The sequence below is a fragment of the Carassius gibelio genome, chromosome B1 (assembly GCF_023724105.1).
Source record: "Carassius gibelio isolate Cgi1373 ecotype wild population from Czech Republic chromosome B1, carGib1.2-hapl.c, whole genome shotgun sequence".
Lineage (NCBI taxonomy): Eukaryota > Metazoa > Chordata > Actinopteri > Cypriniformes > Cyprinidae > Carassius > Carassius gibelio.
The window spans coordinates 22,008,161-22,025,915 of record NC_068396.1 but is presented as its reverse complement, the minus strand read 5'-3'; the positions used below and the strand labels follow the sequence as shown (position 1 = coordinate 22,025,915).

At 36.2% G+C, this 17,755-nt stretch overlaps 1 protein-coding gene across 6 annotated transcripts in view; it reads right to left on the bottom strand.

Moving 5' to 3' along the window:
- gab1 (GRB2-associated binding protein 1) overlaps nucleotides 1-16,716 on the bottom strand; it is a 74,361-nt gene extending 57,645 nt beyond the window's left edge. For 2 of the 6 annotated variants that reach the window (XM_052545634.1, XM_052545640.1), the window contains exons 1-2: nucleotides 16,130-16,716; nucleotides 15,919-16,040 (exon numbers count right to left, since the gene is read on the bottom strand). In XM_052545634.1, the coding sequence (XP_052401594.1) occupies nucleotides 15,919-15,996 (78 nt within the window). In that variant the 5' untranslated portion in view covers nucleotides 15,997-16,040; nucleotides 16,130-16,716. The remainder of the gene's footprint in view (nucleotides 1-15,918; nucleotides 16,041-16,129) is intronic. The other 4 variants (XM_052545633.1, XM_052545635.1, XM_052545636.1 and 1 more) reach the window with 2 other exon arrangements.
- Nucleotides 16,717-17,755: the final 1,039 nt, after the last annotated feature.

Sequence of the window (17,755 nt, the reverse complement as noted above, 5' to 3'; positions counted from 1 at the left end):
AAGTTATTTCTGAAGGACAAAACTCAGAAGTTAAAGTTAAAATGCATAATTTCTGTGCAGCTGGCATCATCAAACAGGTTTTGCAAACACTCTCTAATGGTTTCCATTAGTTTGTCAAACAGACGGTCCCATGCCAACTGCTGTTTTGAGCCCTCAAACAAACACTAATGTTTTGATATTGTATTGGAGCGTCACAGTATCTACATGTTTTAAGAAAATCATTCTCCAAAATGGCTCACTTACAGTTTTTCCATTAAGCTGAGATAGGTGAACGCAAAAGCAAAACCAAATAAACTGAAGCTTTCACACATGCAGCAGATGCTAATTTAAATAGGGTGGGGAATATATGCAAATGGTCGTCATCAAACAGATAATATAATAACCCAGTGAAGGGTCCAGGTTCCAAAGTCAAGCATATACACACTCCAGAGTTAAAACACCTGCTCGTATAGAGACCACAACAGAAACTCTAGACCCACTCGTCTGCAGGGAAAACCAGGTGTCTTTCTCCAAAGCCCGTAAGATCAACAAAACGTGCCATGAGGAAATGAAAGGAACCCGTACTGACCTTGAAAGCTGAGCAGATTTACTGGAGTAAATCTTAATCCAAAGTTCTCGGGGAAGAAAAAAAGGATAATGAAGGATATTAAACTAACAATTAGGAATCAAATGAAGACCAGAAACAAGACATGGCCAATCAGCACTTCTGGAGAGGACAGAGGCGTACGTTCACATCAGAAACAAGCCTGTGCACTGCATGGGCTATATTGAAGGTCTTTTTGCTTCTCACAGCTATACACATGAACACTATCTCTGTTGGCACGATGCCAGGCTGGAGATATCAAGCCACATTGAACAGCCCTTCTAATGCAATCAGGAGAGAGAGCACTCTCAGACTGTCGCTGAGAGCTCACTCGCGACGAGGGGGAAGGGAAGTCCAATGTGAGCCAGGCCCCAACAGACTCACGGTAACCTGAGAAATTACACGGGGCGGCGGCGGCATTTCACAGCTTGTCTCCAGCCTGACCCCTCCTACACACCAGTAGCCCACTGTGATCCTGAGCAGGGACAGAGAGAAGCCCCTCGTCCACCTCTTTAATGTTTAAACACCATAAATGGTCTTAACCAAATTAAATAGGTAACAGTTTACAATAAGTTTCAACTTGATATAGAGTTAGTTTACTCAAAAATGAAAGTTCTGTGATCATTTACTTACCACCAAATGAGTTTCTGTTACAATAAGAGTTGAGTTTCCATTTCCCAAAAATTGATTTGCTCTTGCATGTATGTGTGTTAAATGTGAATAAGAACCTGTTCATCATACAAAGCAATTGTGTCTCTTCAGATGACTTGGACTACGTTATTCATAAACACTTAAAAATCTCTTTATTAACATTTTGAAGTGTCAACATTTTGGATATTCAATGGAAGGACAGAAATCTCAGGTATCATTAGAAATACCTTAATTTGTGTCTCAAATATAAATAAAAGTCTTATGGGTTTTGGAAAGACATGAGGTAGAATAAAGTATAAAAAATGTCACATTTTTATTAATCTAGGTTCATCTTCATTTTTAAATATACTGTTGTTTATTGTTAATTCATTCATAATAAATTAACTGATGTTAAAAATGTCATATGTAAGATTGTTCATTATTGCTTATTAGTTCAATCCGAATTTTCTACTTAAATATCAAAATTCTAATTATATTTGAATTTAAAAAGGCATAATTTCAGTTAGGAGGAAAAAAGGCCACAAGTAGGCCACAAGGGGGCGTATCGCGCAAAATATTACGCACGTTTCTTCATAGCATAATAAAATAACACAACTATCTTTGAAGAAAAAGTGCATAATGTTTAAAATAATGTTTTTAAACCATTTTATAATAAAATTGCTTAAACAATAATAATAAATAATAATAATAATAATAAATCCATGTATGTGTAGTTTAATACAAAAGACCGAAAACCAAATCACAGAGTAGGCTACTTTTATGACTCTTACATCGTCGTTGCATTTCGTGGGCTACTGATAGGCTGCCTGACGGCTGACGCACAACTCAAATTTGTTTTTGCATTCAAATGTGGATTTTTTTTTTTCAAAAAATTGTTACCAAGTGTAACCAAAAAACTGTAACCAAAACTTCCCAATACCATTTTGATATTTTAAATAAATATTTGATATAAAAATATAAAAAATTATATTATATTTAAAATATAAAATAATATAAAAAAAAGGTAACACTTTAGTATAGGGAAGATGATATGTATATTGAGCATAAAAACAAAGTATGCTTTCATTAATTAACAACAGCGACTAGTATGTTTGTTTACGAGGACAGCTGGTAAAGACAATGTAACCGAAACAAACTTTTCTCATCAATATTTTGCAGATTCCACTTAGACTGCTAACTCAAACGGAGTCAAATATAAAATTCCTCTTGCCATGGATGCAGTGAAAAGTAAAGCAGGAATCAATGCCATAAACCTTTAGCATGCTGCGTGATTTCAGGCTACTATTTTGCATTATATATATGGTTATATATCTCTAGCACACTTGTTTTCTTTTACAGTAACTTTATTATTATTATGTCTGTCAGTTTTTCTGGAGTGTCACTACAATAGCCAAAACTGATTCTTCAATCCCACATGGCTCTGTTTTCCAGCACAGGTCCTGCAGCCTACTCATTTCGCTCTCTCTCCAACACCTCCTCTTAATGTACTCAAGCCCATAACTAGGCTTTATTCCAAATAAAGAAAAGAGAAAGAGAGTGAAAGGGCTTTCTTCAGCCATCTGGGAACCATCAGCAGCGGTAGCACAGCAGCACAGGAAATGGTCGCCATGCTGCTGTCAAGCAGCTCAGTCTGCAAGAGAACGACACGTCAGGAGCAGACGAGCAGCTGGAGAGAAAGCAGGAGAAAGACTGAGAGACAGCGCAAGGGGGCAGATGAGCAGCCTGACAAACTGAGAATCCTGTGCATCATGGGAATTTGGGGAACAAATAGGCTCTGAAACAAACCTTGTAAAGTGTAAATCTATGATTTTCCACATGTTCATAAAGTATATTATTACATATCCTTAAACTGAGCGATTGGCCTTAAATAAAATTGCCTTTATACTGCAACCTTTTAATGATGTTAATAATAATAATAATAATAATAATAATATTTAATTATAAACAAAACCATTATAATTATCTTCAATATGTATTAAATAATAATAGTTACAAGCATTTAACATCCCTAGAAAAGTTATTATATTTTTTAATAATGTAAGTAATATTACTATTAATATTATTGACTAAACGAGTTGTTTATATTATAATATTAAAATAATAATAATAATAATAATAACCATCATAATCATTAAAATATTAATAGTTACACATACTTAACATTACTAAAATAGATATTATAAGTGTATTTATTATTATTATTATTATTATTAATTAGTAATATTATTGAATAAATTAGTTGTTCATTTTATAATAATAACAATAATAAGAAAGCTATCGTGATTATTAAAATATTTATAGTTAAAAAAATTTAACGTAACTAAAATAGTTATAGGAATTTATATATATAATGTTATTAATATTACTATTAATAATAAATATTATTGATTACATAATTGTTATAGTTTATATTATTATTATTGATGTTATTATTATTATTATTATTATATTTATAATTTAAATAATTATTAATCAAATATAAATAATACTTAATTTATATTATCAATATTTAAGAAGAACATCAATGGTAATAATGGCTTTTGTAATAGTTTATTATTAACAATACAAATAATAATAATTATTATTTTTATTACCATAATTAATAACTGAAACACAAAATTACTCAGCTCAGCAGTGTTATTTAGAGGGTCTTACCTGCAAACAAATCCAAAAACTTGTGCACAAAAAGCGCATGATACAGATACAGTTCAGTCATTTCAGACACAGTTCAGCCCGAAACATTCCTTGAACAAACCACATGTACCATCTTCAGTAGTTGGTGTATGTTTATGGGGAAGAACTGCGGCCCTAAAATAGCACCTTCCAAAAAAGAAAATGCTCAAATCTATTCTTAAACTGGGCTCACCCAAGACGTCTGCATCACAAGATTTGCCAACTTCTAGAACGAAACGTCTGCTCCACTTCCCCTCTAAAACGTCTTTTCATCAGCTGCTAACTTCTTTCAGTAAAACTATTCATCCAAGAATGGACTAAACAATGAGTCGACTTAATCGTTTAGAGTTTAGCTTTTCATAGTGATTTAAAGAGGATGAACTAAGAGTAGTAACCTCAAGTCAGCACTTTTGTGATAAACTGACTGACTTTAACAATACTAAATGTGTCAAAAAAGTACTAAGCTAGTTTTGTGCAATATAACTATACATAGCCAGTTTATTTTTTGGATAACTATGAGTAGAAATGGCTGCACGTTGTATTCAACAGGCTATTTTTTGAATGTCATAGGACTTGACTGGCTCTGTCTAGATATTTCTGATTTTAAAAGAATTTGAAATATCATAACATATTGGATAAAATATTTTACAATATACTGTAGTTTTGAGCATTCCATTCAACAAGTAATGCATTGAAGTAAAATATGCAAGTATACAGTGTACATTAAATGGTGCTGACAAATTCATAGCACCTACTTAAGGGAAACCAAATCTAATCGATATGGCTTGTAATCAGGGCCAAGTCTGTGTTTCCATTTAATCAAATTCTTTCAAAATAATTAAATAAATAAATAAAGCCTCATGCAGGGCATTCTGAAAGTACAGAAAGAGTTATAAAAATAATTAATAACAAATGAAAAAAAAAACTGAAAAACTGAAACCATGTTATGTTATACGGAAATCAGAGAGCCAAAAAAAAAAAAGAGGAGAAAATGAAAGTGTGAGACTTCCATTTCCATCTTATCTAATCTCTGCATGGGAAAGAACAAGACTGAACAAATATCCCCTGCAAATAAAAGCTCCCATCTGTTTACAAACTGTCTTTTCCTGTTAGCCTCTCTTTGCTGGATATTCTTTGGCAGTTCAGCACTTAGGCTAATTTGTGATCAGCTGACCAAACAACGCTAGTCTAGATATGCAGACGATGACACATACAAGAATAAAAGCTAATCAAACGTGTTATGAATCAGATGTCTAAGGCATCGATAGCAAAGGGCCACTGAGCACTTCAGCCAGTTATAATTAGCTAAGCTCGTCATGCTCAATGACTGAACACTTCAAACAAACACTACAGATAACACTAGCGGCACATGACTATAGCGGGTCTCTACAGAGGGAAAAACTGTGAAAAAAAAACTACTTCTTGAAAATCTGATCAAGACACATACAGTAGGTGCTAGCAGGAAAAATCTTGGCCTTTTTAGCTACTATTTTATCTTGTTCAATATAAAATAATATAACAACAACATAATATTCACATTTTAATTTTAGCAAAAAAAAAAAAAAAAACACTCACCAAGCAATCAAAATACAGTAAAAACAAGCAATAATATTGAATTAGGTTTTCCATCATAATATATTTTTAAATGACATTTAGTTACAATTTTCAACAGACATTACTCCAGTCTTCTGTCTCAAATGACCCTTGAGAAATCTGATTTGCTGCTCAAGAAACATTTCCTAAATTATCAATGTTGAAAATAGCTTTTGCTGGTTAATATTTTTGCAGAAATGGTGATGCACTAGCCATTAAATCAAAGTATTCTAAAAAAAAATATGACTGCCAAAAAAATATTAAGGAGCACATTTTAACAAAAATGAGAAGAACCTTTATTAATTGTTTACTGATAATGTTTGACAAATAATTAAGCAGCAAATCAAAATATTAGAATGATTTCTAAACGATCATGGGACATTAACATTACTAACTTTTTGCATGTAATTCATTAATTTAAATAACAGTTTTGTTTTTCATGTTGCCAAGATGTTGAATATGGAGCTGACCATTTAGGTAGCACTAATTTATTATGCATGACACAGCAATAAATGGGAACATATTTCTCAGCTTATTTTGGATTTGTAACCTACATAAAGTTTTTAGCATGCAGCTGCCACTCATAAAACATTTCATTCAGTAAGAAAAAAAACAAACAAACATAAAATTACAATATTAACATAAATTAAGATGTTTGTCAAAAATCACACAGCCTTAACTATGGAAGTGGTTTAACACAATAACAACAGGAAAAGTCAAATGCAACACTGTTTCCAAAATAGTTTCCCACCAATAAGGAATGTAAATAGTCTGTATATAAACTTCTAAGCTCTGGATCAAACTGATGGAGCCCTGGTGAATAATAAAAAACTCTTGAGCTTCCCAGCAAAAATAGAAAGGTCATAGAGTAAAGGGAGAGACAATGTATGGTTGTGTGTGTGTGTGTGTTTGTGTGTGTGTATGCTAAAGGGGCAGGTCCCCATCCCTGCTCCCAGACAGAGGCTGCCTTTGGAGGCCCTCTAGAGAGCAGACTGTGTGAATGAGTTACGACAGCTGAGGCCAGTTCCCTCACCACAGGAATCCTAAAACACACACCATCCTGCCAATAAAATCAAATCAACCGGGCAACAAATGCTTATCCAATGCTAATGTAATGCTCTCGTGAGAATCTGCATTCACCTAAGGCACTAGAGCTGCCTGAGCAAACCACACAGATCGCTTTGAATGCAGAGACATGATTGTATGGATGCCGAAATGTCAGGATCTTTCCAGCTGTTGAGGTCTAAAACATTTTCTATTACGTTTCTGAATGGGGTAAAACTAGAGTTTTTAGACTTTGGTCATATATAAACAACTTCCTTTAACCACTGAAAACTTCCACAAAAGTTTGATTCACCTATATCATAACCATTTCAAAACAAAATACTAATTTTTGTTGTATATGCATTTATTTTAACAAAAGTTGACATTCAATAGTTAGCAGGCAAGCATGTTAGCCTCTCAGTAGTGCTCTTATGTGTTAGTTAAAGGTTAAGGGTGCTGTATGTAAGTTTGACTCTACTAAAGCATAAAAATACCATAATATGTTTGCAGATGTAATGAATGTATTTGTGTGTGTGTGCGCATATATGTGTGTATGTTAGACTAGTTTAAGTGTTTCTGTAGTTAATAAAGTCTTACCTGTATCACACTTATTCATTGATTGTTCATAACAGTAGTCCCTAATCATGCAGATTTTTGCTACATGCTCTGAGTAGTATTGTACAGTAAAAAAGTAATTTTCCTTAAACAGGAAAGTAACATTCTTAGAATTGACGGACGGTTGACACTGAGAGGTCAAGTAAATACTTACAGCGGATCTAAATATTTATAATTAATCATAACTAGTTATGAATGATTATTTGTATATACCCTTTGAGCTGATTCGCCACACAGGTATATAAGATACATGCTAAGTTAGCATACTTCTTTATCTGAAAAAACAATGCTACAGTCAGTTATTCTCCTTTGAAAATGTGCTTTCCGAGCCGGAATGTCGTTCTCTGTTCTTGTTTGCGAAACCCACCCACTGCCAGTTTACCCAGTTGTACTTCGGCACCCCCGGGTAGCCAGTTAGTGGAAAACAGCGCATTTCATTTCATTAAAGGGAAAGTTCACCCAAAAATGAAAATGATGTCATTAATGACTCACCCTCATGTCGTTCCAAACCCGTAAGACCTCCGTTCATCTTCGGAACAGTTTAAGATATTTTAGATTTGGTCTGACAGCTTTCGGTCTCTCCATTGAAAATGTCCAGAAAGGTAATAAAATCCTCATCAAAGTAGTCCATGTGACATCAGTGGGTCAGTTAGGATTTGTTGAAACATCGAAAATACATTTTGGTCCAAAAATAACAAAAACTACGACTTTATTCTGCATTGTCTTCAAGTGCAGTGATATCCGGTTGGCAAACGAATCATTGGATTTAACCAGTTCTTCTTGAGCCAGTTCACCAAATCGAACTGAATCGTTTGAAACGGTCCGCATCTCCAATAAGCATTAATCCACAAATGACTTAAAGGTACAGGTTGTAGGACCTGCCACTAGAGGGTTTACCACCAAAACAATAACAATCGCATGGCTTGATGATGCTGAGAAGGAGCGTGGAATGATGGAATTTGTTGTCTTCTACCCAACTGCTGATGGCCATCAATCAAACGGAAAGATAAATCACGGATTTAACGCGAGTTCAACGATTTGCGCGAAGTAGATTAAATACAAAGTCAATGCAAAGACACGTTCAGACTATGGATCAGACGCGCTCTCGCACGGGTCTAGAGACGCAATACCCCACGTTTGGCGTGTATGCCCCATAAAACTAATCTTGTTGATCGTTATAATATCATAAGTTTTTTGTAAAGATACGAATCAAAACAACTCACCTGTCGAGTAAAACAAGCAAGATCGGCATCTCTTTCTAGTTGTCAAGTTTGTCGTGAAGCTACTTCCGCATTTGTCCACATATATGATAACTGCGCATGTGTGATTCAGTGTGAAGCACGTCTGAACCGAACTGGTTCTTTTGATGATTAATTCTGAACTGATTCTGTGCTAATGTTATGAGCGCGGGTAAACCGAAGGCTTGAATCAAGGGCAGTCATCGCCAATGAGGTCTTTAAGTCGAGCGCAAAAGAACAAGTGAACCATTTTCTTCAACCGGTTTATTGAATTGAACTGTCCGTAAGAGAACCGATTTGCGGAAAACAACTCTAGAACGAATCAATCTTTTGTTCGTTATCTGGCTCGGCTGAGGGTTCATCTTCAGTTCTCTCTTCACAGCAGTTCAGTCAGTGTACAGTTTGAGTAAATTAATTACTCCGAGATATTAGATTTGGTGAACTGGTTCTAGAAGAACCGGTTAAATCAAATGATTCGTTCGCAAACCGGATATCACTACACTTGAACGCGCTCATAACAGCCCCGGATGAGAAGACAATGCTGAATCAAGTCATAGTTTTTGTTATTTTTGGACCAAAATGTATTTTCAATGCTTCAACAAATTCTAACTGAACCTCTGTTGTCACATTAACTACTTTGATGATGTTTTTATTACCTTTCTGGACATGAACAAAAGCTCTCGGACTAATTCTAAAATATCTTAAACTGTGTTCCGAAGATGAACAGAGGTCTTACGGGTTTGGAACAAGTCATTAATGACATCATTTTTGGGTGAACTATCCCTTTAATGACAGCATTTTCATTTTTGGGTGAACTATCCCTTTAATTCTTGATTTATTTCTGTGTATTTTTCTCCTTTCTTATTATTTGGAACTGTGGGCCGAATCAAAGGTCAACAAAGGCCAACCCTGCGCACTACTTCTATAATGCAATCATTTCATTACAGCTTTCAAAAAGCAAGTTTACCTCAGAATGCACAACTTTGAATGGTTGAAACTTTGCATGAATACTTTGAATGGTTGTCAATGAAAAGAAAATGCTTTTTGTTGCTAGTTGATGTAAACTCGACATCTACCAGCAGGGGCTAACTGGACCATGCTAACACTCTATGTGTGGTGAGACTCTTGCAGAGAAATACAAACAAACTAGTTTGTATTCAGTGTGTATTTGCATTTCCCCATCCCAAACTTATCATACAACAGTCACCCTCTTGGTCAGTCATAATAATAAAGAATGTCTGCTTGCTTTGAGGCTTTTCAATGCAGCGTCAAATGCAATGCACCAAAAAGAGGAATCATCTTTCAAGGCAGAAAATCTTCTGTTACTAAACATACTGCTCTTTTGGCAAATTATGTGTAATATTAATTTATACACATAATAATAGTGTCAAAGAATCAACATAATCTCTGTTTAGCAAAGTCATTTAAAACAAAAGCTAATTCCAAATTAGCATTTAAAGTTTTGGTTTTCATCCCAGTGTGTCCATAATTTTTAATTTCAGACAATAATTTTCAATATTGAAAAGCTAAATTGGGTAGGAGTGAAGCACATTAATATTGCAAAAGTGTTTTTTTTTTCTTATTTGTTACATTTAATAATTGATAGAGCCAATCCATTACCAGGGCCCCTCTCAAACCTGACAGAACTACTCTGGCCACAAATGACCAGGCGGGGTTGGGAGAGAGACCGGCAAAAAGAGGGGGAGGGGGAGAAAGTGAGAGAGACAGAGAAAACAAATGAGAAAAAATGTCTGCACCAGCACCTAACTAAGCCGATAACCCCAACTACAAACACTGTTTGTTTCTGTTCTCTGTGCATGTTTGTTTCAACAAAAAGTTGCACGATTATGTTTCCCCATCCTAAGCAGATTTAATGAATCCTGATGAAAATAAATAATTCAACTGCTAAATAAAGAACTATTCTTTTGTTTTTCTGTGCACCCAACTGAATTCAACACAGCTGATGTAGGCAGTGAGTGAGGGCAGCCATTGTATAGCACTGCTAATGGCTTGCTAGCTCACAGTACTCTGTAAATGCTTAGAGCACCTAGTGGTTTGCTGAGTTGCATTAAAACAGAAGGGTGGAGTGTGTTCTTGATTAGATGGGTTGAGCTGCACAAGTCTAGATTCCTGCATTTTTTCCCTCTGGCTCTCTTTCCCTGTTATGTGCCAACCTCTCCATCAATACACACATGCATTTACTTACATAAATACATACATATTTAAAGACTGAATATATGTGTGCTACGTATAGCCTACATATTTAAAAAAAAAATTATTCTACATTTGGACAAGCTTGTAAATTATCAATCACTCACTTGATGTTGACTCTTAAAAATAAATAAATAAATAATAATAATAATAATATGTACATTTTAATGTAATAACATATTCACTAGCATTTCAAATGATTCATCGCAATTAATCGATTTAACAGCACTAGCCCCTATATTTTTAATTAGCCAGTAGGTTTAAGTTATATTAACAATGATTGGCTACTAAATAAAAGGGAGTGGCATTTTGATTTTCAAGAACGTTTGATTGGTTTTAATTGATTAAATACGCATATCCTTTAAAAGTGAATTTTGTGTTTTTAAAAACACACAAGATCATTTTAAACTAAACTTTAAAGTGAAATATACATACTGTATTTTCCGGACTATAATCTAAATAAAGACTATTCCGCACTCTTTTTAATAGTTTGGCTGGTTCTGCGACTTATTTATCAAAAATGTATTTGACATGAACCAAGAGAAATGAACAAAGAGAAAACATTACCTTCTCCAGCCACGAGAGGGCACTCTATGCTGCTCAGTGCTCCTCTAGTCTACCCCTGAAAATTTTTTTCTCTTGGTTCTTGGTTCTAAATAAATGCAACTTATAGTCCAGTGCGACTTATATAGGTTTTTTTCTTCGTCATGAGGTATTTTTGGACTGATGCGACTTATACTTAGGTGCGACTTATAGTCCGAAAATGATGGTAAGCATGTATCCAAATGAGCTCCATATAAGAAATCATATGAGATTAAATCGTCTCAAAGTGAACATTAACACTCCAGGCTTTATTCGGAGTTGCCACATTACTTTCCCGTACCATTCATTCATTCATTTATTCATTCATTCACGGGTTCCCAACTTAATTTGCCTCTTTCACAATTAGTCTCTCCAAGCATTATGAGAAGGGTGTGAAAGAAGAAGTTTACAATGAAGAGAGGATGAGGCCAAATGGAAATTGCTAAGACACAAAAAAAAAAAAAAATGAGCCGCAATGGACATTTTTAACTCATTTCATAGTCCATTTTGAGGAACATGGTGTGGCTATTGTGGGGAATAATAACTTATGATCTTCTGATGCCACCAGTCACATGTCTCGCATGGACAGGCCAAAAAAAACAAACTTTTTCCTTTTTTTTTTTTTATACTCAAGCAGCCTTTTTAATTATGCTTCTCTCATAATAGTTAGTTACTTGTCTGAGACGACCCTCTGTAAAAGCACTGTGCTCTTTGAGCATCAAGAACATTTCCTTTAAACAGTCGAGTCAAATGATCTGCTCTGCTCTTGAACTTTTGCCAAACCGTCAAAAAAACATCAGACTTTTGACCCTATGCCGCTAAATGCTTTGCAGCACTAGAAGATTCAGACAATGTGCAATGAATTTTTCTGAAAATTCTGCTGATCTACGGTTTCCTTTTAGTCCTCATAACGGTACAATTTAGAGTATAAAATGCAAAAACTTCTCGTGAGAAGCTAGACACCATCTCAGATCTTTCATAATGCAACAAAGTGCGATTGTGTCATTTCCACTGTTATGATTTCATAACATGTTCAAAGCATTCAAATTCCCAGCTGGTTCAGATGCAAATGATAGTCATCTTTTTAATTATAAAACAAGATCCTGTTTTGAAGCTGCCTGGCCGCATGTCCTTTCTGATTTTTTCAGAAGTGTTCCAAACATGAACAGTACATAAGCTACCTAAAAACGATCGTTAAAGACTCAAGAAGAGCTCCATTTAATTTAGACATAAGAGGGAACAGAATGAGGGATAATGAACAATGGATTTAGAACAACAAACACTACTGTTCAAACATTTGAGGTCAGCATGTTTTTTTAATGCTTTTGAAGTTTTATGCTGGCCAAGGTCTGCATTTATTTGCTAAAGAATTTTTTATTGTTAAGCAACATTAAAAATGTTCTCTATTGTGCAAAGCTGAATTTTTTGGCAGCCATTTTTATCAGTGTCACATGATCCTTCAGAAATCCGTCTTATATTCTGATTTGCTGCTCAAGAAACATTAATTTCTAAATTTTTTTAAAATAAAATTAAATAAAAACTCACATTTTTGGAGGATGTCTACAAGTCTTCTGAAGCAAATAAAAATGACAGGGTTATCTGAAGTTTCTCAGTCGATCACAGTACAAGAAATTGCAATATGTATCTAAAATCATTGTTGATCAATGCACTGGTCAAAAACAGATATAGAATCACCGATAGGCCCGTACACCTGGCATGGGGCTCCTCTTGAGGAGAAGTATTTTAGTAGCCACCCGGCTCCAATAAAAACAGTCTGGTCCTAATCAGCCACATGTGAAACACTGAGACAACTCCAGTTTCATGCACCAGAAAACAGACTGAGGGTGTACTAACACTACCAGTTTGAACCGTGCCCGAGTGCGTTTGACCAACAAAGCGCGGTTCGTTTGACTAGTGTGAGTGCTCCGTACCGTGCCCGGGCACGGCTCGATTAGCCGGCCCTGGCCCGCTTGGAAGAGGTGGGCCAGAGCACGGTTCAGTTGGACTTGGGTGCGGTTCGCATGCAGTGTGAGCGCTAACCGTGCCGGAGCACGGAACAGGATGCGTGACGTCACGGTTTTGCGACGCTCCAAAACCAACATGGCGGGGGAAGGGTCGCTTTGGTCTACGGCAGAGGTGCAATGCTTGTTGGAAATTTGGGCAGATGAGAGCATACAAGAACAGCTGGACAAAACGCATAAAAACTCAAAACTGCAAAGTCTTTGCTGCACTTCAGCTGGTACCTTGCAAACCTCCTCATACGAGCATCACGATTACGCGAAAATTTTCGCGCCACTAAGGCGACACATCTGTTTAACAACAGGCTGTGAGAGGGCTGTGGACCACCGTGGACCAAACGACACAAAATTATCCACAAAGAAAACAGAGCGATGGACTCCATTGTGTTCAGAGAGCGCCGCTCTTCCTGTTTATCCCGAAACCGTCGCACCATAATGACGTAAGCGTGTTCCGGCACGAATGCTGAAACCCTATGTGAGTGCAGGCCAGAGGGGGAGGGGGGACAATCGTACTCGGGCCCGGTTCATGGCAACCGTGCCTAGTGTGAGTACACCCTGAGACTAATGTTGAGGACAACACTTACAGTAAACCTAAACTGTAAACTTACCTCAACAAGAAAGGAGGGATAAAGGGAAGGAAGTTTCTCATCTCACTCTAAAAACCAACTAAACAAATACAAAGGCTTTTTCCACAATCACTTTGCTCAAACATGTCTCAAGCAGGAGGAAATCTAAAAAAAATTACTTGAGAACATTGTGTGTTACAACAAAGCACTTGTTCTCTCTTGGATTTAATCTTATTATAGCATTGTGTGGATGAGCTCAGAAATCCTTTTAATTAGATTTGGAGCCATGAAATATCATTCATCACATTCAACACACTACCGTTTACTCTGGAAGCTCAAAGCATGTGAAATCACACCCAGTCTCTCAAGCCTGTGCATTAGCTACAAGGCCAAATAATTGCCATTCGAATGTTCCTTCTAAACAATGGCAATATATGCCAAACACTTGGCTGTTTGAGTCTAAACTGTTTTGTTGATTGCACAATGAGATAAAACATAAATCCAATGCAATGTCTCTAATAGAGCTCCACCAGATTAAAGGAATCCAATAAAAAAAAAGCATCACTTGAGCCTGAAGGAGATTTCTAACATGTTTGGTTGGGGTTCGACAGCAGGCAGAGCTGTAAGTGAGTGATTTCATTACGGATTATTGGTGTATATTACCACTAAGAGGAAGGGAAGACCCCACGGTACAAATACGATGTGTGAATGACTAAATGCATTGAGTCATCCTGTGCAGACAGAATGGAGAGTTAAGTGTTCAGGGTTGTCTTGGCAACTAAAGTAGCAGCAAACAAAGGCATTTCATATGATTTGGGGAAATATTTGAAAAACCTTGAAATCCTTGCAAATTTAAGGTGACAGTATATTTAATACAAAACACTCAAAATACACGGATCAAGGAACCAGCCTTCAGTTTAATATTCATTGGTGCAAGCAGTGCAAATTAAATCATTAAATTTAATTGCAATTTAATCCATCCATATCAGCACTGTCTTCTGAAACCTTGATGCAGATAAACAATAGCTTTCGGCTTGAGCCACACTTAAAAGTTGTCATTAGATTTCAAAAGAGCAATGCCTACTGCAAACAAATTGTACCTTTCTTGCATAAAACAATGTTGCTAGCAACTTTTGCACAAGTAAACTGAACATAAACGTTTAGATTTAGATGTATGATACTGGTGTCTTTGGGTCAAGCCACACACCATTAAAACAATAAGCATCACTAAGGTTAATGCACATTTGGCTCTTATCATTTCCAACTGTACTAGACACTTTGGACTTGAACTGACTTCTATTGCAATAGATTCATGAAGTTTGTTCTGTTTCTTACACTTTGTTATGTTCTTTTTTTGTATATGTTTCCCCATCTCATAGTACATGCGTCCACTCATGGACATTCTTGGATTCAATTCTGCTGCACCTCACTGACCAGAATACCACAAGTTCTGTGACCGTCCTTGTGTTCTGTTTGCGCTTGGAACTATTTATATGCAGGCCTACTTGTATGTTTACACCCTAACCTCTAGCTAAATTTGCTATAGTAAGCAAACGTAATTTTTGTTGTAATTATTATTTGTACCTTGGACAGTTATGTCATGTGATGTCAACATGGCGTCGCCCATGAGGGGGCGACCCACCCCATGTAGAAGAAAACTGCCTTTTCTACAAAACTGGCATGCGAGGGGTCTCATAGTGCACATTATTAACTGATATTTCTCAAAATAAATTCTCTTAATTTGAGTAAATCTTTTAACCAGAATTTTTTTTTATACTTAATGCTCCTTTAAGAAACAAACAAAAGTTCTCTCTAACACCGGTAGGTGTGTCCTACAGAACAGATCAAGACCCCACAAATAAGGATTTTGCACATGCGAATTTCCAAACCATTTCAGTGTTATGAACACACAGACAACGTTCATACACTCTCTCACGCGTTTTTAGGAAATGATCCCGTTTTCAAACTATTCCTAGATCGTCAGCATTTTTGAACGCAAAAAAAAGCCTCAACAGAAAGATCGGGAGCAGTGATTGACATGCGGTTGTTGGAAATCGTACTCTAAATTTGCATGAATCTCGCTCCAACAGTCCTGCGGTTACAACACTGTCAGTGCATTTGAATAAGATTAAAACGGTACTTACATAACGCCGTAACTTTTTTTCAGGTGGAGACTTTCTGAGCCACCCCGTGCACACCACCTCTCCTCCGCTCATTTTCATCTAACCTTCCAGGAAAATAAGCGCTTTAAGTTTCGTGTTTCAACCTGCAACACATGAAAGCAAAGTCCCACAATTTGAGGTGGAAGTTGCGCCCAAGTGTTTTTAGTGCGTTTGTTAAAACAAACAAAAATACCGTCACTCTCGGTTTCCAGCACGTCCACACGGGAAGAGCTTCCCGACAGCGACACAAACTCCTATGGATGAAGTCCTCTCTTCTGGCGAAAGCAATATATCAAACACCGTATGTTCAAGCACAGCAATATCCGTCTGAAGTTGAGCCTTATTTTAGTTTACACACTTTCTCGGTGTAAATAATCCGCTGTTTTGTTGTTGTTGTTGTTTCCAGCTGAAATGCAACGAGGCAGCGAGTGATACTCGCCAAGTTCGGCGTAGTGAAAGCTTTGCTTGATAACCTTATTTCAAAGTAAACCAAAACAGTTTTCTTGAAAATATATACAGTTTTTCCTTATTTTTCCAAAACATTATGGTCGCATTAGCGCTGATGTGCTTTCTTGGACTAGAAAATAAATCCGTTCCGATCGTCGACCTTCCCTCCAGTTTCACTCCCCACGGCTCCTTGCTGATTGACAAGCATAAACGTCGATACTTTCCCTAAACTCAGCCTCCTCTGGCCTATGGAGGCAGGGAGAAGTCGGTCAAGACGGAGAATAAAGAGCATTACATCATGGGAAATGTAGTCTTGGAGTGTTGCCCTGTGAAGAGGGAAAACGCTGGGACGGAGGACAGAACGCTGAGACATAAACAAATGTCTCAACCACGTCCCAAATAAAACTAGCTTGAGTCCGGATTAAGACTGCGACAATAAAGTAGTGCTGTTCTTTTGCGTCTAATCTTTTTAATGATTCGACTGAGCCGCTTCTCAAACTCAATCTGTAGGATTTGTAAAACAGTCATAGTCGGTTTATAAGATTATTACAATAAATATTTTGTAGAATACCATTTTCTATAACTAGTAAATTGTCTGCCAAAACCTTTTTTTTTCTTTTCTTTTCTTTTTTTTTAACCTAAACGCATGTTTGTGTGGTTTAATGTGACAGCAAAATATATTTAGGCACTAAATAATTTTTATATATGTATATATATTTTTATATTTTTGTGTGTTGAATCATACTGCAATAAACTGACGTGAACTTTGCAGTAAACACCACCCATTAATAAAGCCCCAAAAGTAAAAGAAAAGCCAGGCGTGTCTAGATTTGGCTTCATTAAACGTTTTAGAGCATGTACAATTCAACACATGATGACGTATTTACGTTAGTACGTAAAAGAATCACTGCTTCTGAAATGAATCTTTAAATGAACTGTTTGAAAGAACCGAATCGCAGAAAAGAGTCCAAAAGAGACTTTCAATTAAAGCATAGTATGTTTAAGCGAACGTCTTGATACAGACTGCACTTACCTAACAGAATTGTCCAAATTAACGATGCTGACTTATAATAGCTAGCTGAGTTTTTTTATACAGGAGTTAACTTTACACAGGCCTACATATTTATAAAAATTGAGAAATTCAGACAGTTTAAGATAAACCTTTAAAAGCATAGGTAGGCTACTAAAGTTAATATGACTGGTAAACGGTTTCTGTCAGTAAAGAATGTTTTCATGTTTGTGGGATTGGTATCTTCGGAATGTTATTGTAATGCTAAACGCCTAGCTGGTTATCTCTGAAGCTCTGTGCCTACTCTCTGCAATGATTTGCATCTCAGTGCAAACGATTGATTTAGTCATTTATTATCCTATA